The sequence below is a fragment of the Vipera ursinii genome (assembly GCF_947247035.1).
Source record: "Vipera ursinii genome assembly, chromosome: 2".
NCBI classification, from domain to species: domain Eukaryota; kingdom Metazoa; phylum Chordata; class Lepidosauria; order Squamata; family Viperidae; genus Vipera; species Vipera ursinii.
The window spans coordinates 260,190,421-260,213,910 of NC_139513.1; the positions used below are offsets into that span (position 1 = coordinate 260,190,421).

At 36.1% G+C, this 23,490-nt stretch overlaps 1 protein-coding gene across 1 annotated transcript in view; it reads right to left on the bottom strand.

Annotated features, from left to right (window-relative positions):
• Nucleotides 1-23,490, bottom strand: part of MSH3 (mutS homolog 3) — a 69,162-nt gene that overhangs the window by 37,756 nt on the left and 7,916 nt on the right. Inside the window, exons 4-12 of the mRNA XM_083357270.1 lie at nucleotides 22,891-23,094; nucleotides 21,819-21,935; nucleotides 18,984-19,101; nucleotides 18,261-18,403; nucleotides 16,840-17,006; nucleotides 11,559-11,671; nucleotides 7,567-7,681; nucleotides 4,441-4,525; nucleotides 2,679-2,788 (exon numbers count right to left, since the gene is read on the bottom strand). Coding sequence (XP_083213396.1) covers nucleotides 2,679-2,788; nucleotides 4,441-4,525; nucleotides 7,567-7,681; nucleotides 11,559-11,671; nucleotides 16,840-17,006; nucleotides 18,261-18,403; nucleotides 18,984-19,101; nucleotides 21,819-21,935; nucleotides 22,891-23,094 — 1,172 coding nt within the window. The remainder of the gene's footprint in view (nucleotides 1-2,678; nucleotides 2,789-4,440; nucleotides 4,526-7,566; nucleotides 7,682-11,558; nucleotides 11,672-16,839; nucleotides 17,007-18,260; nucleotides 18,404-18,983; nucleotides 19,102-21,818; nucleotides 21,936-22,890; nucleotides 23,095-23,490) is intronic.

Below are 23,490 nucleotides of genomic sequence, written 5' to 3' on the forward strand. Positions count from 1 at the left end.
AAAATACACCTTCTACAAAGATCCATGTTTCTGACCACTTTGAAATGTAACACTGCCCTGAAATAAATAATTTGGTAGCATTTTCTACAATAAAGACTTCATATCTGAATCCTTACCCACTAAAAATCTATAAACAACCACTAAACATCTCTGAGGAATGTAGAAGAAGTAACTAGACTGTAACAACCTGGATTTTACCTGAATCACTATATATTTTCTATGGAGTTGGTACTAATTCTGAGTCCTAAATGTTCTTCTGTTTTTTACATCAGTGGCTTTATACAACAAGGGCTATGTTTGCATGTTTGGTTTTTTGTTCATATTATATCCACTACAAACAAAAAGACTCTTGGCAGGTCACCATCCAGCACACTTCCATATTCTTTTTATAAAAAGAATCTTCTAATGCTTTTCCACTCCCAGTTTTGCGTTCCTGTACTGCTGGATTCATCATCCAGTCCTATAATTCAGCTAAAACTATATTGTTTGGGCAATTTAATATATTACTTAAAATAGAATTTCATAGTTCCCACATCATTCTTATTACAACAGACTACATGACTTTATTTTTATTTATTTTATTTTAATTCCATTTATATCCCGCCCTTCTCCGAAGACTCAGGGCGGCTTATGTCAGTAAGCTCAAACAAATTTCTCAAACTACAATACAACAGACCAGCCAGATCCATTCTGTATTTTTACATTGCTTCTGGAAGACAATGAAACATTTACTGTACATAAAGTTTATTGCATAACTATGAAAATCTGTACTGCCTTCTCTGAACTACAGTAGTTCACATTAGTGAGATAAAGCACCTGAAGTTTGTTTGTTTTTTTTAATATTGGTCTTCATATCTTTGTTCTAGAACAGTAACATCTGCCTATGCAACAGAGTCAAGCAGGACAGGTTCTCTCTCATCATTCAGGGAGTATCAGTTATAGCAGGGGTTCCCAACCGGGGGTGCGAGAGGATATTCCAGGGGGTGCGAAAATTGGATTTTCAAAATTATAGTGTATATGCATAATTTATTGCCATTATTTCAAACTTTTGTAAGGGGTGCGAGAATATATCAGTTCTAGGGGTGTGGGGTATAGAAAAGGTTGGGAGCCGCTGAGTTATAGGGACATGGAAGCCTGCCTACTTTTTTGCTATCCCTTTTAAACCCTGCCCTGGACATTCACATTGCCCCTTTCCTATTAGAATTCAGAAATCTATTGACTTGGCTGCTCAACAAGCCCAGAAAGTTGGGTCCTCAGAAATGGTTTTTAACTGAGGGAAGGATTGCTACTGTTTCTAGGCTCTTTTATTGTGAATTTACGGGTTTGACTCTATTTTATTTTGCATAACTCCAAAGGGAGAATTGTTTACTACTCAGAAGTAGTCTGATTAGAGCAACCCCAAAGCCCTAATTAATTGATTAGATGGACAGATAGATAAAAAATACAAAAATAACAAACATTCTGTGAAGAACAATTTGGATAGTTTTTTTTCCACCACTTGTACTGACAGCATCATTCTTCTATCCTAAATATTATATCCGTATTTTCCTCCCTCTGTATACTGGATTACCAGTATCTTCATATAATGGAACTGCATTTATTGCTGACTATAACCAGTTTACAATATCTAACATAAGTAGAGATTCACCCATATGCAATTAAATTCATAACTATGATATAAGATGCCATTATCTCTATTATGTTTTAGTATCATAGCTATCCCAGCTTTGTTTCTACATCAAAAAATTATATGATACTAATTGCTGATCTAAAAATCATTACATTTCACCATAGAAAAATATTAAATCCTTGGTCTGGATAAATTCTGGATCAGCAACTGGTTGATTTCACATATACAACACATTGATATGTTGTGCTTCCTTCTCTGTTAGTAACCCATTTACACATTTTCCTCAGGTGTCTTTAAACTATTTTTCAAATTTTCAGCAAAATTACAATTGTATCTAAATGAGGCTTTAGTCATAGATATTCCTCTTGGGAAAAGATGAGCCATCTAGCATGGTTTTATAATGAAAAGCTATTATCAGAATGATTCTAAACTACAATTATAGCACATTTAGCCGCAACCACAGTAATTCATCTTAATGTTAGGAGAGGAAGCTGGTTGAATAAGCACTGATTAGGGGGGAAAATCAGCTTTTTTGATATATTACTGTAGAGAAATTGCTGACAGATCAGTATTTTACATAACATCCCATGTTTGAAGATTTAGCAATCAAATAGAAACATGAGGCCCTAAAGTCCCCTCTTTAAGGATCAGTTCCCATAACCAGTTTACATTACATCAACCTGGAAGACATAAAGGAATTTTCTTTGAGGAAGCATAATGGCAATTTATTACAAAAATATTTTATGCAGTTGTCTGACTGCTACTGCCTAACTCTGTTATGAGTAAAATATAAGCAATAAAATGGTGAAACAGTATTACTATATTTTTAAAGGAAGTAATCAAAAGACATATATACACAAATAACATATACACAAATTCTGGAAATTCTCTTTCTGTTAAAGAACACTGAGTTACAAAGTTGGTTTGAATGCCAAGACTTGTTTCTCTAAGTTTGTATTATCCACTCACCTAGCTTCTTATATAATGGTACTCAAATTTAAATATATTTGAGCTGATAGACATCAATGATTTGTTTGGTAACAAATACCTGGATTTCAAAAGAGGCTGCTTGACCCACTTCTTTAGTTTTCGTCGCCCAAATGAAGTTTTTGTATGATCCAAGATAGAAAAAAGACTGCCTTTGGTTTTCATATCAGTCTAAAATAATTATAGACATTTAAATTAATAAATTGGAGCACAAGTTCAATATAAAATATGAATCTGAAATAGAAAGCAACTCAAATTGTTAATTCTAGAGAGATGAATGCATTGTAGAAATATTTTTAGAAATACCAAATATAAAAACTGTCTCAAAAAAAAACAGTCCAAGTTAAACATCTGCTTCCAATTTTTTCCCCTTTTAATTCCCTTAAAATAGTTTATACTGGTTATATACTGCAAAACTGTAATACTAGTGATACTTTATATACTTTTAAAAAGTCTATCATCAGCTTAGTTTTGTGTCTGAGAAGAGGGGATACTAGGAGCTATGTAATGAATCTTACAAATCTAATTCACTAATTCCATGGCACAACTCGGTGGAATCATGTTCCATTTTTTCCACCTCTCTAGTCTGGGCCAACACAGACAGAGCTTCAAAGCACAAAGAATGACACCACTGTTAAAATCAAAGAACAGAGAGAAAAAGCAGCGCTTGATTTCTAGGAACCTCACCTTAGGAATTAATGTGCCCAGGACTTCAGCATCAATAATCACTTCCAATCAGTGCCAGCTGTGCTCAATAGAGGTCAGGAGTTTAAAATATATAAAAACTCTAAATTAGGGGTCTTCAAACTTGGCCCTTTTATGACTTGTGGACTTCAACTCCCAGAATTCCTCAGCCAACGTGCCTGGCTGAGGAATTCTGGGAGTTGAAATCCACAAGTCATAAAAGGGCCAAGTTTGAAGACCCCTGCTCTAAATAAAGTAAGGCACTGGAACATGTATGGTAGATTGACATAGAACTCTGTCAGTGTCTGTTAAGTTACAGACCGTACAGCTCAAAGTGCTGATCCTTGTTTCTGACTCTCAAATTTGTGACTTTTTATTGTACTGCTGATTCTACCATAAATCATACTTACTCCATGAAACCTGGAGAAGATTAGATGAAGGTAAAATCTTATGAAATGTTTTGTCCAAGTCTGTTGGTTACTCTAACCTCCTTAATTTGAACAGGAACACTGGAGAATATTGGTGAAATTAATGCACATTTAACCCTCTCTGTTTGCTAGGCATTGAACTAATTCCTAATTGATTTTTTCAATTCTTTCTAAATATTTTCATTTCTAATCCATTTATTCATTTACTTTCTGATTCTTCCTCTATATATTCCTACATGTTGCATAATTTTAAAAAATGGTATAGGGTTTTGCCTGAAATGGTATAGGGTTTCCTGCCTGAGCAGGTTGGACTAGATGACCTCCAAGGTCCCTTCCAACTTATTATTATTAAGATAATTATAGCTATTAATGTCTGATTTCTAATTTTTAAAGTTTACTTAATAGGTAATGAAAAATCCCTTTAATCTTCAAATTCCACTTCAGATTTATTCTCTTGCCTCTTTGCTACCAGATATAAACTTGGATTTAATCACAGACATTTCAGAAAAGTTAATGCACTGTGAATATCACCTTTCTTTTTCTTAAGGGCATTATTTTTAAGAACTGCTAGCTTCTAGGATGTGGCATTTGATTAAATTTTACTTAATTGAAAAATAAGTGAACTGTATATATACATTAAAAAGGACTGGAAATAATAATGTAAAATTTAATTCACACAGCACATAAATACATAAAGTAATTCTTCCTTACTTGATTCCGCAAGATTTCAAGATTCTTTAACGTAGCTCCGTTTAGTGTCATATATTCATCTTCACTTGATAACTTCTTAAAATTACTTAAAGAAAAAAAAATCATAGTAAAGCTCCAGTCACTGGCACTCTAAAAATAGCCCTTAACTTTATACTTTGCAAGAAAAAAACAATAAATTCAGAGAAATAGTTATGAAAGAACATGTGATTCATTTTACTTAATACATTAAAAACTGCCATTTCCATCAATACATACACTGACATTAAAAAACCTTAATTATTCTAATAATTTAAAATTCATTATAAATTTTCAAAATTTAGTGATGCTAGTGACTTTTTTTTAGGTAGATATCATGTTTCATATATCATTCCTATATATTTCCATAGCGCGCAGTGGTTAGAATGCAGTATTGCAGGCTAAGCCTGCCCATAGCTAAGAGTTCGATCCGGACTGGCTCAAGGTTGACTCAAGTCTTCCATCCTTCTGAGATGGGTAAAATGAGGACCCAGACTGTTGGGAGCAATATGCTGACATTTGTAAATCAGTGCAAAGCACTATCAAGTAGTATATAGATCGAAATGCTATTGCTATTGATTTTCATAGTAAAATTAAATGGCTTCATAGAGGAGTTAACTGAGCTAATTTACTTCATATGGGATTGAAGACAATTGATTCTAAGATACACTCATGCTAAGCCAAAGACATTGTGAATCTAAAATCAGAAATCAAGAATTAAAAGGCAAAGCTAGTAAACTCACAACTGAAGAGGAAAGGAAGAAGACTGCCCTAAGGACATCTTAAGACAGAGATTCTTCCAGAACTTAGAAATGTCTGATTGAATGTTATGACCCAGGTGGTCAAGGCAAGGCAAGCCTCTAGAGAGTTCTTTATTTCTCTTAACAAATGTTCCAGCCAATGGCCCTCCAACATCCAGTAAGGCTCCATCCTCACGCTACTCTGAAAGAAGCCACTCTCAGTCCCCCAAACAACGGCCCCTTTAGTACAAAGAAAGCCCACAGAATAGGAGCATGTTCACAGGGTAAGATCCAGGAGTCCAAGTCTAATCCACTAGGCAGGGTTCAGGCACAAGACCAGGGCAGTCCTCAGGACAAGAAACAGGTCCCAAAAAAGAAGCAGTTACAAAGCCCCAGTGAAGCAAAGGCCAAATGTAGGCCACCAGAAAGGGGTAAGGTCCAAAACAAAATGCAAAGAGCAATCTTCCAAGCAAGGCAAGGCAAACGGCAACAAGCATAAGGGAAATGTCAGCCAAAGTAACTCCCACACAGCTTCTCCTTAAGTTACTCCCCTCCAGGTGTTCCTTGTGATACTCCCCCCCCCCCAGTATCCTTGCTACCTGTCATGCCTCCGTCTGAACCTGAATCTGAGGAGGAACATGAGCTGGAACAGGACCCTATGGAGGCCAAGGGAGAGGTGTCTGTGGCTTCAGAGGAATGCGGGGAAGAGCAGGCTGAGGCAGGCCAGGGCCCTTCAGGATTGGGACAGGACGAACAGGGGAGTTCAGGCAATGAGCAAGGCCCACACCCACCTGATCCTAGAGCATGGAGAGTGGAGAGGAGGGAACAATGCAAGCAGGCTCAGTTACTCGGGAGGAGAGCGTCCTCCTGGGAGTGAATCCTGGGAGTGTTGTGTATTGTTGCTGATCTCTTGTTCTGTGACTCCTGTTTGGAAACCTGGAAACCTTGACTATTGGACGGACTGACTGACCGCATTGACTGAATGTTTAAAGACCTCGGACTGTATTTCAGATTCTCTCTTTTGAAAACCGCTCAGGCAAGCTTGGATTCAAATGGACTTGCTGGGTTTTTGTTTTCTTTCTTGTTATCTCTATGGCCTTGAGTACATTCTTATGCTAATCAGATTGTATTGAAACTACTTTCAGCCAGAGTCGGCTGAAAGGGTGGGTGGGTGTTCTTTTGCCGAGGTTTGCAAGCAAACGTGGGAGCATTTGGAGCAATTAAAGAACTGTTTGAATTGCCAGCTGACTGCCTTGCTGTGCCTGGGTCATCACATGACCCTTCTCTGGGCTTGCCTACACTCCACTCTCCTCGCCCTTGGATCAGTGGAGTAGGCTGCCTATCAGCACCACTGCCAGTAAGCAGCTGATCCACCCCTGTGTCTGTGCAGGTGGGCAGCTCTCCATCTGGTCAACCCCAATGCCTGAGAAGCCTGGGACAGCATCGTCCTTAGCTCCTGACATGCCTTCCCTGTCGGGACAGTCCCATCTCCAACTCTTCCTCCTCCTCTTCCAAACTGGCCTCTGAGGGGGCCATGACAAGCAAGATCTTTAATAATCAATAGTTCTTCCTGTCTTTGGGACTTTGGCAAATTATCTAAATCAGGAGCTTTTATTCAGCTAAATTTGAAAACCTGATATAATGAGAAGAAATTAAATCTTTTTCATAGATGCCTTAAGAAGCAAAAAAATAAAGATGAATGTGAGGTTTTGCCAGCACATATGTCACTTGAATTCTGTACCATTAGAAACAGCAGACTCATCTAGCTATTTTTCAAAATTAGTTAGCTCTGTAGATCTTTTGTTTTCCTACCAAGTTCTTTATTATAGTCTGCACAGTAAAAGATCTTGTGCTTTTGTTTCACTTCAGCAGTCTGGCTAAATATCACCTACGTACTTAATAATACCTATTATTTATTACCTATTAATACCTATTATTTATTAAGGTATTAATTCAGTGATACTTTTATTCCTCTATTATAATGGTGCTTTTTGTTGTTACTTTTTAATATGCTTTTAATATTGCTTTTTTCTGACATACTAATGGATTGACAATGAAGATTTGCATATGTCTGTATTTGCCTTTGAGTCATTCTTGACTATCAGCAACTACATAGGCAAGTTCATGCAGTTTTTTGGCAGTATTTTCAGAAATGATTTGTAGTAACATTGCTGTCATGAATTTGCAACAATAATTTACAAATTGCACTGAAGGATATAGATACTGATATAGATATAAGGTATACACTGTGTAACTACTTCTAAATATAAGTTTCATGGATATCACAATTACAGTGCACTTATTTTGTAAAACAATATTTGCTATAGTATGTAAACAACGGTTTTAAATATCTAAAATTAAAACTACTTACCTGGGGTTGTAGAGTATCTTCTCTAAATTAAATTCTTTAAGATACAAGATTACAGCAGCCAAGGAGCACAACACTGATTTATCGAACTTTAAAATCTGGGACAATGCTTGAGAACCTGGAAAAATGTTCAGTCATAATCCAGCAATTAAAATGCAATTTGTTTTAATAAAATTCCACTCTACTGGGTATTATTACACCTTTCAGCACCAGTTTATAGCCAGTTCTCCAAAGTGGCATCTTAATAAAGCCTATCACTGAATCATTTCCTGGCTACCGAAGAGCTATGTTCCTACAGAGTTACCTTTTCTTGGATTTTTACTGAATTCATTTATTTACTGACTGTAAAATACTAACAAATTAATTTTATATCAAATTGATTTCTAAAAACATTTCTAAAAAACAGACAGGATTCCCAATGCTGTTACTTTGTTCAGAAACAAATAAGGATTGTTCAAATTACTAGTGTAAAGTTGAACCTTTGAACTAACTTTACATTTTGATTTAAGTCATTGCTAACTTAGAATTAATTTTTACAGTTCAAAAAAACAGGAAATAATATTTTTTTTCTACTAAAACACTGTTGTTTGAAAAATAAATAATATATAAGTACATTTTGTTGTTGTTAGTTGCGAAGTCGTGTCCGACCCATCGCGACCCTATGGACAATGTTCCTCCAGGCCTTCCTGTCCTCTACCATCTTCTGGAGTCCATCTAAGCTCACGCCTACTGCTTCAATGACTCCATCCAGACACCTCATTCTCTGTCGTCCCCTTCTTCTATTGCCCTCAATCTTTCCCAGCATTAGGCTCTTCTCCAGTGAGTCCTTCCTTCTCATTAGGTGGCCAAAGTATTTGAGTTTTAGCTTCAGGATCTGGCGTTCTAAAGAGCAGTCAGGGTTGATCTCTTCTAGGACTGACCGGTTTGATCGCCTTGCAGTCCAAGGAACTCGCAGGAGTCTTCTCCAGCACCATAGTTCAAAGGTTTCAATTCTTTGGCGCTCAGCCTTTCTTATGGTCCAGCTTTCACTGCCATACATTGCAACTGGGAAGACCATAGCCTTGACTATACGCACTTTTGTTGACAGGGTGATGTCTCTGCTTTTTAGTGTGCTGTCTAGATTTGCCATGGCTTTCCTCCTGAGGAGCAAGCGTCTTTTAATTTCTTGGCTACAGTCCCCATCTGCAATGATCTTGGAGCCCAGGAAAATAAAATCTGTCACTACCTCCATTTCTTCCCCATCTATTTGCCAGGAATTGAGAGGGCCGGATGCCATGATCTTGGTTTTCTTAATGTTTAGTTTCAACCCAACTTTTGCACTCTCCTTCTTCACCCGCAACAAGAGGCTCTTTAGTTCTTCTTCACTTTCTGCCATTAGAGTGGTATCATCTGCATATCTTAGGTTGTTGATGTTTTTTCCGGCAATCTTAATTCCAACTTTTGATTCATCTAGCCCTGCCTTTCTCATGATGTGCTCTGCATATAAGTTAAATAGGCAAGGCGACAGTATACAGCCTTGCCGGACTCCTTTCCCAATTTTTAACCAATCAGTGGTTCCGTGTCCAGTTCTCACTGTTGCTTCTTGGCCCGCATATAGATTTCTCAAGAGACAAATAAGATGGTCTGGTATGCCCATCTCTTTAAGGACTTGCCACAGTTTGTTATTATCCACACAATCAAAGGCTTTAGCATAGTCAATGAAGCAGAAGTAGATGTTTTTCTGGAACTCTAGCTTTCTCCATGATCCAGCGTATGTTAGCAATTTGATCTCTAGTTCCTCTGCCTCTTCGAAATCCTGCCTGTACTTCTGGTAGTTCTTGATCCACATACTGCTGGAGTCTAGCTTGTAGAATTTTAAGCATAACTTTACTAGCATGAGAAATGAGTGCAATGGTGCAATAGTTTGAACATTCTTTGGCACTGCCTTTCTTTGGAATTGGAATGTAATCTTTTCCAATCCTGTGGCCACTGTTGAGTTTTCCAAATTTGCTGGCAAATTGAGTGTAGCACTTTTACTGCATCGTCTTTTAAGATTTTGAATAGCTCAGCTGGAATACTGTCACCTCCACTAGCTTTGTTGTTGCTCAGCTTTTCTAAGGCCCACTTCACTTCACATTCTAGGATGTCTGGCTCGAGGTCAGTGACCACCTCATTGTAATTATCAGGGACGTTAAGCTCATTCTTGTATAGTTCTTCTGTGTAATTTTGCCACCTCTTCTTAATCTCTTCTGCCTCTGTTGGGTCCCTGCCATTTTGGTCCTTTATCATGCCCATTTTTGCATGAAACGTTCCTTTCATCTCTCCAATTTTCTTGAAAAGATCTCTGGTCCTCCCTATTCTATTGTTTTCTTCTATTTCTTTACACTGTTCATTTAAGAAGGCATTCTTATCTCTTCTAGCTATTCTTTGGAATTCTGCATTTAATTGGGCATATCTTTCTTTTTCTCCCTTGCCTTTCACTTCCCTCCTTTCCTCAGCTATTTGCAAAGCTTCCTCAGACAGCCATTTTGCTTTCTTGCATTTCTTTTTCTTTGGGATGGTTTTGGTTGCTACCTCTTGTACAATGTTGCGAACCTCTGTCCATAGTTCTTCAGGCACTCTGTCTATCAGATCTAATTCCTTAAATCTATTTGTCACCTCTACTGTATATTCAACAGGGATATGATTTAATTCATACCTGACTGGCCTAGCGCTTTTCCCTACTTTCTTTAATTTAAGCCTAAACTTTGCAACAAGAAGCTCATGGTCTGAGCCACAGTCATCTCCTGGTCTTGTTTTTATTGACTGTATAGAGCTTCTCCATCTTTGGCTGCAGAGCATATAGTCAATCTGATTTCTGTGTTGACCGTCTGGTGATGTCCATGTGTAAAGCCGTCTCTTGGGTTGTTGGAAAAGAGTGTTTGCTATGACCATCGTATTCTCTTGACAAAATTCTATCAGCCTGTGCCCTGCTTTATTTTGTACTCCAAGGCCAAACTTGCCTGTTATTCCAGTTATCTTTTGGCTTCCTACTTTAGCATTCCAATCCCCCATGATGATAAGGACATCATTTCTGGGTGTTAGTTCTATAAGGTGCTGTAGGGCTTCATAGAACCGGTCAATTTCATCCTCTTCAGCACCGGTGGTTGGGGCATAGACTTGGACTACTGTGATATTGAATGGTTTGCCTTGGATTCGAACTGAGATCATTCTGTCATTTTGAGGATTGTATCCCAGTATTGCTTTTCCTACTCTTTTATTGACTATGAAGGCTACTCCATTTCTTCTGAAGGATTCTTGCCCACAGTAGTATACCTGATGGTCATCTGAATTAAATTCACCCATTCCTGTCCATTTTAGTTCGCTGATACCTAAGATGTCAATGTTTAGTCTTGTCATCTCTTGTTTGACCACGTCCAGCTTTCCTTGATTCATGGATCTTACATTCCAGGTTCCTATGGAGAAAAAATCTTTACAGCATCGGACTTTCCTTTCACCACCAGACATATCCACAGCTGAGCGTCCTTTCGGCTTTGGCCCAGTCGCTTCATTCTTTCTGGCGCTACTGGTACTAGCCCTCTGCTCTTCCCCAGTAGCATATTGGACGCCTTCCGACCTGAGGGGCTGATCTTCCAGCATCATATCGTTTTGCCTTTTGGTACTGTCCATAGGGTTTTCATGGCAAAGATACTGGAGTGGGTTGCCATTTCCTTCTCCAGTGGATCACGTTTTGTCAGAACTCTCTGCTATGACCTGTCCGTCTTGGGTGGCCCTGCACGGCATAGCTCATAGCTTCATTGAATTACGCAAGCCCCTTCGCCACGACAGGGCAGTAATCCATGAAGGGGATATAAGTACATACTGTATATTCATCTTAAAAACTATTTAACTTCATAAATATAAACAAATATTTTATAAATGTCAAACTAACATGACACAAAGAAGTTTTACAAAATAGTCATGTCACCTGTAATATATACAACTGTTAATCAAATAAATCTTTTTGGATTAGGTACCTGTGCCATCAAGTTTTTGACTGCCATAGAAATCTGTAATCATCTTAAAAGCACTTCCGTACTCAAAATGTTCATTTTTCATTCTTTCAATTCGTATTCTGTCATCTTGCAAACTGCAAAAAATAGACATTTTTAACTTTACTATGCTGTTACATACAGCTAAACAATAGCAAAAGCTCTCCATACTGTACTTCAATGTTCACAGAAATGGATCAAATTAATGACTATTTTTATCAACTTAAACTTTTAAAATCAAGCTGGTTTGTAAGGTGACCTTAATATTTACATTTCTAAAAGAATGACAGTAATTGTACTATTATTTTGTTAATTTGACTAACCTGATGTGTAAGACTCAGGATAGGAACATCTTGTTACCCAAATTGCTTTCACACCACTGAAATGAAAGCCTTTTTTTCATTTGTAAAATAAATGGTGCCAGGTATTAGACTATCTCCTGAAAGGTCCCTCTTCTGACCAGTAGCCAGCTAGATTTTAGAAGCTAAGACATACTTACATGGTTGGGCAAAAAGAATTTTGTCATGTTTGTTATTTTTAATGATTTTTGAACATTATGCTTAACACTGAATTCAAAGAAGTCCAGAAAATATTTACTGACAAAGGTATCAATGTAATCAATCAAAGTGGGGATTTTGACTTTTCATACATATGAGAGATAAAGATTCATGAACAGTAATTATGTATGTCTGGTCCTCAAATGAAACCAATATTAATTAAATGTTTGCACGTGGAGATTCATGAACAGTAATTATGTATGTCTGGTCCTCAAATGAAACCAATATTAATTAAATGTTTGCATCACAATCCTATTTGAACTAGGTCCAGAAGAAACCACTCAGTGGAAAGACATTTTGGAGCCACAGAAGATTCAATACCAAAAAGAGAACTTGGAAATTATGCAGTAATCCAAAGTCACTTTGAAACATTTCATCACAGGAGCTTTAAGTTACCCATTTGCCATTTATTCTACCATCAAAACTTCAAGAAATGAAAAATGTTGAAAATTCTGGCCTAACACCGCTGAGAAGACACAAAACAGTTAATCCAGAATACAAAAATTATGGCCTGTTACTAACAGGTCTCCACTGATGACTTGCTCTTAGAACTATTCCTTGGGTCCAGAATTAAAAATAAGTTACTACAATTATGAAAGGACAACAGAAACAGATCTTAATGCCACATAGTGGCTGTACAGAGTTTTGCAGTCCAGTTCTGGCTCACTCCAATAATCCTTAATTTTAATTATGCTCTACCAACAAGACCCAGACTACTATAAAAGATAAGGATTACAATCATATGGTGAAGCTGTGGGATAAATTTGACTTGTGCTTAAGTTAACAATTAGACTCAGTTTGACATTTTTACACTTTTGAACTATTCTTCCAATTATACCAAAAACCTGTATTTCTACAAGAAGAGGAAAGAAAAGCAAATTTTACCTGAATAATTGTTAACATTACAAATAATAATGCAGAAAATAGATAAAGAGACAAGTTCCAGGATCATTTGAAAACTACTACTGTAGAAGTTTAAAATGCAAAGAAGAAACATAAGAAGAGACTCTTGAAAAAAACATACTGTAGTATAGAACTTTGTTACTCCTCGCGTATACAGATAGAGAACTGAAGGAGGCAACAGATAATCTGGTTTAACAAGTAAAAGAACAAATAAAACACCATGAATGGAAATATGAGCATTTACTGGATTTTCATATGCTCTGATATAGTTCTACCAGCAATATCTCTACAACTAATGAATACCAAACACAAATTATTAAATATCAACATTTAAGATAAAAGATTCCACTAATAGTTATTATTGAAGTTTTACCTAGAACTGAGGAAAATAAATTTTTGTTTGTTTGTTGTTTTTTAACGCTTTTATTTCATTCCCAGTACAGTAGTATCTATGATTGATGTTCTTCAAATGGCAATGTTCAACTAATTATTTTCTGCAAACTGCACACCCCTGGAATGCAAGATATAGTTCTCTATCATACAATTGGTTTTTACCTAACCTTTTTCATGAGAAGGGAAAATAATATCCTTACCTACAACTTTTAAAGTTTTTTTCTTGAACACATTTTTCTAAGTTATTTCTTTGTACAGATATCTTTGTCCTATGGAAACACTGCTTTATTTCAGTAGTCTGTATAGAAATCTATATTCATTTCTGTGGAAACCACCCCTGAATAAGATTATAACCAGTTTCAGCCCCAACTTGAACAAGATTTGTAAGTCCTCTCCCCCTCTCTTTAATTTTTTGCAATGCTACAAAATAAAGTATCTATTTTAAAGTCCTCTACATTTACAAAAGACAAAATTCCTAAGCAATGTAATTCATGTTGCTTCAATGCTTCAATATTTTGGGAGACTACAGGTACAATAAAAAAATTCTTAAACATGAAAGGAAAACTTTTAAGCAAAATAAATAAATAATATTTAACATGAAATGGAGATCTAAAATAATTTCTTAGGTCATATATTTTTCCCATTCTGTCTTTGAACCAAAAGGTTTAAGCATTTGGAAACCAATGAATTAGAGGACTGAGTGAGCACTCAATTTTAAGACGTGGAAGAATAGCAATAACAATACAAACATGTAGCCATAGCCTAAAAGATTATGTCATGATTCCCCTAATTATAAAACAAACTGCTTTTATAAAAGAAAAAAACTTGTTCCTCCCCCCCCCACAACTCCAGGTCTCTGCCACTGGTATTAAAGACCACAACAACTTTGAGTCAGTACTAGAATTATTCAGATACAAAACAATATAAATAGCCTGAGCTAAATCAGACCTTCCCAACCTCCTCCAGTTGTGCTGAATTTCAATTCCTAAGATTGTTACTAGCATGGAGTTAACCTTTGAAAGATAACAGGTTGTGGAAGGCTAACTGAAACATCAAATAAGTAGAGATAATGAACAGACAGGGAATTTTCTATGTGATTCTAGCACAGCATCTCCAAATGAATATCTTGAACTCTGTTGCAGCCCAAGGCCTACTTGAAACAGCTTTCAAACTGAGATTTCAGAATGTTAAAGATACATTACATTGGTCAGAATCCAATGGTTTTTAGAGACATAAATAGCAGGTTATTTTCTAAAAACCTAATAGTCTTTAGTCTTGCTGTTGGGAGACAGGGAGAAAACACAGAGAACAATCAGATAAAAGGAAACTTAGCTCACAGTAAGAATGTGGGTGGGCCAAGGCGCTCAAGAGGCCATGGCCCTCAAGCTTTCCCTAATTTAGGGGACTGTAAATGGGATGGTAAAAGAAATGCACGTTCAGATTTGCAAGATTCTGTTAACATGACCTTAACAATAAAGTTGAATTAGGTCATCTTGCAGTCTTTCCTGTCTGATGTACATCACAAAGCTAACAGTTCTCTTCTCTTTCCTTCCACCTTCTCCAGCATTTCACAGACTTCTCCAGAGAGCCAGACCTTGCACAATGTCTGAAGTAGGATAATTTAGGACTAGTCATTTACATCTTGAGGAAGAAATATGGGTTGATTTATTTGACAAGTCTTCTCAAACACCAAAATTCAAAAATGTCAATACTCTTCCCTATCCTGCTTTTCAAAGTCTAACACTGGGCTTCAACAGAGTGTCACAGGAATATCGTGGCTTGCATAACTCTGATTATTTGTAGGTAAAAACATATTGAATCATTTGAATATCTTTTCCAAGCCCTTCATGGCTGTACTATCAAGTGCCAGTCTGCAGTATACTTTACCGTTCATAAGGTTAAAGGTAAAGGTTCCCCCGCACATGCATGCTAGTCATTTCCAACTCTAGGGGCCGGTGCTCATCTCTGTTTCAAAGCCAAAGAGCCAGTGCTTGTCCGAGGACATCTCTGTGGTCATGTGGCCGGCATGACTAGATGCCAAAGGCGCACGGAACGCTGTTACCTTCCCACCGTAGTGGTCCCTATTTTTCTACTTGCATTTTTACATGCTTTCAAACTGCTAGGTTGGCAGAAGCTGGGATGAGTAACAGGCGCTCACTCTGTTATGCGGCACTCAGGATTCTACTCGCCAAACTGCCGACCTTCTGATCGACAAGCTCAGCGTCCTAACCCACTGAGCCACCGCGTCCCAAAAAGCAGAAGCTATCCTCCACCTCAATATCTTAACTGTCAATTCTAAGGCTGGTTGTTCTACCTGCTGTCATTAGTTGTTCTCCCTTATACAGATAGTTCTTGATTTACAACAGTTCATTTAATGACTGTCCAAAGTTACAATGGCACTGAAAAAAGTGATCAAAATTCAGACACTTGCAACTAGGATGTATTTTTGACAGTTGCAGTGTCCTGCAGTCCTGTGATCCCTTTTTGCAACCTTCTGACAAGCAAAGTCAATAGGAAAGCCCTGAGTCCTTCGGGAGAAGGGCGGTATACAAATTAAATTAATAAACAATAAATAATAAATTCATTTAACAATCATGTTAGTAACTTAACTGCAGTGATTCACTTAAACATCTGTGGCAAGAAAGGTCGTAAAATGAGGCAAATTCACTTAACTATTTTGCTTAGCAATGAAGCGTTAGGCTCAATTGTGGTCGTAAGTTGAGCACTACCCATATTTAATTTTAGTCCTAATTTTTCACTGTGCTTCTTGACCTTTATTATTTGAACTTACATACACACATAGCATACTATTTTAATAATTCCTTCTGTGGTATGAATAGAAGTTAAAAAATATAAATATAGTCATGAGCAAACATTTCAAAAGTACATATCCTATGTATATAAAAAAATATTTAAAATACATATATTGAGAGAAAAATACTGAAAAAAGAAAGGACACTGGAGAATTAGTGGTGATAGTCTTCATTAATGGCTCAAAAGAATTTGTATGTAACCATTACATACAAGAATTGTTCTAGAAATCTCCATGACTTGACAATGCATTATCTTCATACTATGGAAGTAATATAGGACCTTTGATGAAGAACCCATTCTGTCCCAATAAATATTATCCTTATCTATACTTGAAGTAATAGCCATATAAATAAATATGAGATAAATGATAAGATTCCAAATCAGAAAACCTAGTACACCATTAAATGATTACTTATTATCAATAAAAAGGTCAAGAAAGATACATATAAGGACTTGCTCATTTCTCATACCTACAAAAATCTGAACAGGATTTAAAGTAATGTTATAAATAATAAATAAATAAATGAATGAATGAATGAATGGATGGATGAATGAATGAATGAATGAATGTAAAATTGTTCTACTATGCAGAGGCTTACCATACAGAAGTTATTCTGATTATAAGCTTCTCGGTCTGATCTGACACATCTCTAGGAAGAATAATCTCAACTGGCTGCAGGTGTAGTATTAGATTTTCCAACTCTAAACGAGCTACAGAATCTTGAAAACTGTCAAACAGAACCTCTCCTGTAGTAGGCTGGACCGCCTAAAAAAAGAATACAGCAACTTCTTAAATTATTTTCCAGAGAGTTTACTAAACCAACATATAAAATGATTCTAAAGAATGTTTATTTTTGATTTATATGAACAAATGTCCATATAATGTAGCTATTAGTCTTCAGACATACAGATGTCTCAAGGTATTTGCCAGAAGTATTTAGCAATCAAGCATTCAATTGACCTAAGACAGTATTAAGGTGACTTCACTAATTTTTAAAAACTGCTAAACCAGTGAATATGGTATAGTTCATATTACACACTTGTTTCATATTTGTACTAACACGTGGTTTTTATTTACGATCCTGCTAAGAAGTTTCATGTAGCATTTGAATAAGTCTTCCTTTTTTCTCTCCTCTTTTTTTCTCTTTTCCTTTTTTTTATATATCTTATATTAATAGTGTTTGTAATTACCCTATATGAGCTAGAGAGAGATGGATTTTAGAGTTTATGGTTGTTAGCATATGAATGTTTATGATTGGTTTTTTTTTGTTCTTTATACCTTGTACTTAGCTCTGGGAAGTCGGGGGGGGAGGGGGGAGGGGTAGGGAGGGAGGGATAGGGGAGGGTTAGGGGGGATTGTTAAAGATAAAATGTATGATAAAACTTTTCAATAAAAAAGCTATATATAAAACCAAACAACCAACCTGGGTTGAATGTACTACTCCTTGTATTATACTACTCTGTATCATCTCTTAGAATGCAATATTTCCACTTTTTCTTCCCACTATCAGTCTCCCCAAAACTATTTCAAAAAGATTGGGCAAAGGGATCGGTTTGGAGCATAGGTGAGAAGAACTGACAAAATAACCCTAACGTTTCAGTCCGTCTACCTATAACCAACCCATTCCTAAAGGTACCCTGACCCTTAAAGTGTTTGTGGAACCAAGAGAAATGAAACCGCTAAGAAAGTCCCCTTCATTGATGGTGCTGCACTGAAGCAAAACAAATTGCAGTGGTACCTCATTAATTGGTTTCTGGGAGGTGAGGTGAGTACCAAAAATGATGAGTATCAAACACATTTCTCCAATAAGGAATTATGTACTGAGTCACAGGGTAACCAACACCAACCAATTCTAGCTTGTGCATTGAGTACCAAACAAAGAGTACCAGGACAAAATGTTCACATCAAAATGCGTTGAGTACTAAATTGTATTTGGATTAAAGTACAGTTGGATACATTGTGAACAATTACAATTTCTAAAGCTAAAATTATAAATAAAAACTCTTTAGAAATGCTTACCACTATGCCTAAAACAATGTTCTGATTCTTATGGTTTAAATTTTCTTTATTTTCAGAGATGCAGAGAAGATAATTATCCCAGACATTAGAAGAGATTTCCTCAGCCTCCACTGAATTATCTAATTTCAACAGGGGATTCAAATGTATCAAGTGTTAAAGGAAATTAATTCTTTATGTACTTTTTATATAACCCAGATAGAATATGCTGGTCTGAAACTTTTACAAGGACATTTTGTGAAGACTTTGTTTTCTATCTAGTAAGGATGGAAATTCTACATTATTAAAGTAGAAAAGTGTGGGTTTTTTCCAATTTATTTTACAAACCTCTAAATTTTGTTCCCTGTATCACTTTTTTAAAAAAACAAGAGTCTCCAAATGATTCATTTTTATTTTTATAGATTTGTTTTTATTTTTTAAGCCCCCCCCAAATCATTTGTCCCCTAGCCCAGTGATAAACTTTTTGATGCAAATAGAATTAAAGTTAAGAACACATCACATCCATGTAATAAGTTTTGTACAATAATCTATATAATAAAATGCTATTTTAATACATAGAACAACACAACAGGAAAACCATCTTTCCTAATATGGGCAAATTTGAGGCAAAACAGAAAAAGCAGGTATAAATGTAAGTAGAAGAAAAAACAGTATATTTCATACTAACAAAAGGTGCAGGAAAATAAATGTTATCAAAATAATTTAACATCCATAATAAAAGGATATCTTCTCCTAGAAATGTAGCTTTTGTATACAGTGAAGTTAATTTTCGGGTAAAAAGAGAACTTTTGTTCTCTCCAACAGCCTTCAAAGCAGCAGTTTCCATTTGTTTTACTACTCCTACCTGCAAGAGAAGCAGAAAACATGAAGCACTGAAAAACATTACACAATATATATATATATATATACACACACACACAAACAAATACTGAATTTTGACTTAATTATTATTAACTCCATCATTGCTGGTCCTGAGTCCGAATGAGAAAGAAGGAGGGTTGAGTGTTGGGCTATATAGCTTCTGTAGCTATAACCACTACACAAACAGCAAGAAGAATAGCAAGAAAATTTAATCAACCAGGTGAGAATTCTGTTTCTAGCCATATAACTTATATGATGACACTGGAACAAACTGGCAATGAGGTCTGGTGCCAGAAGTCGAAAACGATCTTCTCAGCCAGGAATATCACAAGAATTGGGACATGGAATGTGAAAACATTACATCAGGTTGGATGATCTGCTCAATTTCTGTGGATTTTTGATGACTACAAGCTAGACATCTTAGGCATCAGTGAAATCAGGTGGACAGAGAGTGGCCTAATTAATAGTAATGACAAGAGCATCTTATATGCAGCCCTGAAGAGCAGCATGAACACAGGGTTGGCCTCATTTTGGGAGAACAAGAAACAGAGGCACTCATTGGCTGGCAACTGGTCAGCGATAATTACAGCTCACTTTGTACATGGCATGTCAAAGCAGCCATTCTTTAAGCCAACAACTCAGATGATATGACAAAGGACAAATTTTATGAACAACAACAAGATACCTTTGACAGCATTCCAAATTATGACTTAAGAGTCCTGACTGGCAATTTTAATATCTGAACTCAGTTTAGTGAAAATGGAAAACAAATGACATCCTTCTGTGACTTTGGACTTTGTGTTGGAAACACATACTTGAAGCATTGACAAATTCATAAGATAACCTGGCGATCACTGGATGATCAATCCTTCAATGAAATTTATTTTATTTGTATTAGTCAGAAGTGGAGATCGTCTTTCCATGATACAAGAACATACCCCAGAGGGGTCTGGATTTACCAGATTTGAAACTGCGTTTTGTTGCATGCTGTTTGGTTTGGTTAAAAGAGTGGGTGAACCTCCAGAATAAGAGGCTGCTTGATTTGAAAGGCCATGAATTAAGGTTTGAATGGCATAGGTATAAGGGCAAAAATAAAAGTTCAGTTTCAAAAACAAAAACAGCCCATATCACAAAGACCATTTGCAACAGTGAAACTCAAGGATCGTACTATTGCCAATTTTGTTTGCTTTAGAACTGTGAAACTGTTTTGGTGTTCTTGAGGAAGCAGAGGATGCAGAAGACAGATGGAACAACTTTAGAAATACCATTATAGATTGTGCCCAAAATATCATTGGAAAATGATGAGGAAAACAGAAGGAACAGTGAATTCAAGATAAATCATGGAAGCTGATTAATGAAAGGAAAGTTATACAACTATGTTGGCAAAATGATGTAGTTCCAGAGGATTGGCAAAGAGGGGTTATGGTTAAAATCCCCAAGAAAGGTAATATGGGGCATTACTCTCCTCTCAACGCCTGGAAAGACTTTTTGTCCTTAGGTGGCTGCAAAATGCCGTATACCAATGTCTGAGAGAAGAACAAGCAAGATTTCGCTGCGGAAGATCCTGCTACAAACAAATCTTCATCTTACGAAATATCATATATCAGTGCATTGAGTATTGACATGCACTGACTATCAAATTTGTTGATTTTAAGACAGCATTTGACAGGGTTCACTGAAAATATCTCTGGCAGATCCTATGTTTATATGGTGTGCTGACAATCTGCATTACTATGTTTAAGGACTTATACCTACGAGCAAGCTGCTGTGTTAATATTGAAAATGGCCACACAGACCTCTTTGAAATTATTACTTGTGTTAGACAAGGCTGAATTCTATTACCACTTCTCTTCCTTATGGCCCTCAATTATGTTATGCAATGAATATCATGCATCCAGAAAGGCATTCATTATTCTGACCATCTTATTTTACAACCTGATGGAAATTATACCTATCAATTTAATTATTCCTCTGGGAAACAGCAAGAAACACTGATACATGACTTTGTACCATATTTTATAAGTATAACATATGATCAACTATGCTTCCTTTTTTTGCCTATACAAACCTGCTTTGTTAGGGTTGTACAGTAAAATGGGAGCAGAGTTAAAATTCACTCCAGACTTTGCTCCTTGCTTTGCCTGCACAAGCCTAATTAGCTTTAAAAAACTGTGATCCTCCCAAAGTTGCCTGTGATATCCTGAAGGGTAACAACTGACAGTTAAGAAACCTTCCCATTACTAATCATTTTAAACAAGAAGCAAAGAACTGCAGTTCAGTAACAGAGCATTTGTTTTGCTTGCAGAAATTCAAGACCCCTGCCTAAAATACTGAACACTCTTCACCAAACAAAGGAAATAGTATACTAAGACAGATGGATCAATTATCTAATGTTATAAAATAGCTTCCTGAGTTCTAAGCCAAAATTATATATCATAAATGATACCAAACAACAAAAGAAATAGAGGGAATAAGCAATATTGGATAACTGCATATAAAATCAGTGAGAATTAAATGCTTTGATTATTTCAAAAACACATTTAGTCAATAGTTTTGTTTTGGGATTATAGCTACAAACCACTATTCAAATTCGGAAGTAGGAAAGGCCACTTGATTTGGAATATTTTATTTGAAAGCATTCAATTTTGAAAAACAAGCTAATATAAAACTAGAATTATATATGTAGCTTTAGAAGCAAACCTTGTATCCCTTTGCTACAAGACGGTGAACATGAACAAACAATCTGTGTGTTGGGATGCTGGCAGTCATAAAATTGTGGTTTTTATGGCAATATATATTCAACTCCTTAGCAGCAATCTATAAAATATGATTATAGATTATAATTAAAAATTTATTCTAGTAGCATGTAGATACTACAAAATTCTTATGTGCACACAGGTAGTCCTTGACTTACAACCACGAGAAGACTGAAACTTTGTCATTAAGCAATATAGTTGACAAGGAAGTCACATTTGATTTTATGACCTTTTTTTTACCTCATTTAGCGAATCTGGTTTCCCCCACTGACTTTCCATGCTGGAAGCCCCCTGGAAAGTTCATAAATGGTAATCATGTAATTCCAGGAAGCTGCAACAATTGAAAATACATACCGGTTGCCAAGTGGTGCCCCAAATTTGATCACAACATCAGAGAGATGCTGCAACTATCATAAGTGGAGGACTGGTCATGAGTCACACTTTCAGCACTATTGTACTTTTTAACTGTGCCTAAGAAAATGGTTGTAAGTCCAAGACTACTTATATAATAACTATTTAACGACATTTACTGAAATATCTTGAATAATTTTAAAAGTCTCAAAAGATTAAATAAGACTACAACCTTATTAATATATTATAATTTTGTATAATTCTGTCTAGGCATGCAGCAGCACAAAAAAGGAACTTAGAGGGTTAATATTTGTCAATACTTATTTTGTATTTCAAGCAAATTTTAAAATTAAAACACACATATAAACAAATTTGTATCAAATAGTAAAAATCAGTCTCTCAAATAAGTTGTTATATAAATAAATAAGCATTATTTGGAGCCAAGAAAAAAAGAAGCTACCTGAGCCACTAAACAGCATGCTGCTGCTGTAGCTATAACCTCTCTACCAAGATATAAACCAATGTCTGCTTATACCTCCTATCTCACTTGTTAAGTTTATAAAGTATCACATTTGACCTTTTGCACATAAGCGTCTCAATAATTATGCATATTAGTAACAGCAACATATAACTATAACACAATGCCATTTAGAGAAGAGCCTTACCTCTGCATCATCTCCAAAAAATCTGTACTTATAACCACACTCAATGCATAGAATAGCATCCTTATACTGTTTTTTTAGTTCTAAGAACTGGAGCTCAAGAGGTGTATGTACAATTTTGGTTGTTTTTTTAAAAGTTGTATCTGATGTTTTTTGCGTATTTTCAGATCTCGTATTCATGGTGAAAAAATGACAGACATTTCTTCTCTATAAAAAGAATATATTAACAAGAAAATGTTTAGCAAAAGTAGTATTACTCAGGAAGGAACAAAAAATTATTATAGATCTAAATTCCAGCTCATCCTCCTTTCATTAGTGACAGAATGCCAAATCTAACCCAGGAAGCAAACAAAATTGGAAGCCTTCTCAAAGTAACACTGCAAGTGTGGAAAAACCAAGAGGTGTTTACTTGGAAAGACAACTATAGCCAACAACCTGGTGAGCAACTGTTACCATAGCAGACATGTTACAGAGCAGAGAGTACACAAGCAATTTAGAGAAGCATTTGGACTGGAAAAACAGGCACATCAGATAGGTTATAAAATAGAGTTAAATGTTTTGTTCAAAGATGGAACACACTGAGAATAAGGATGAAAAATCAAC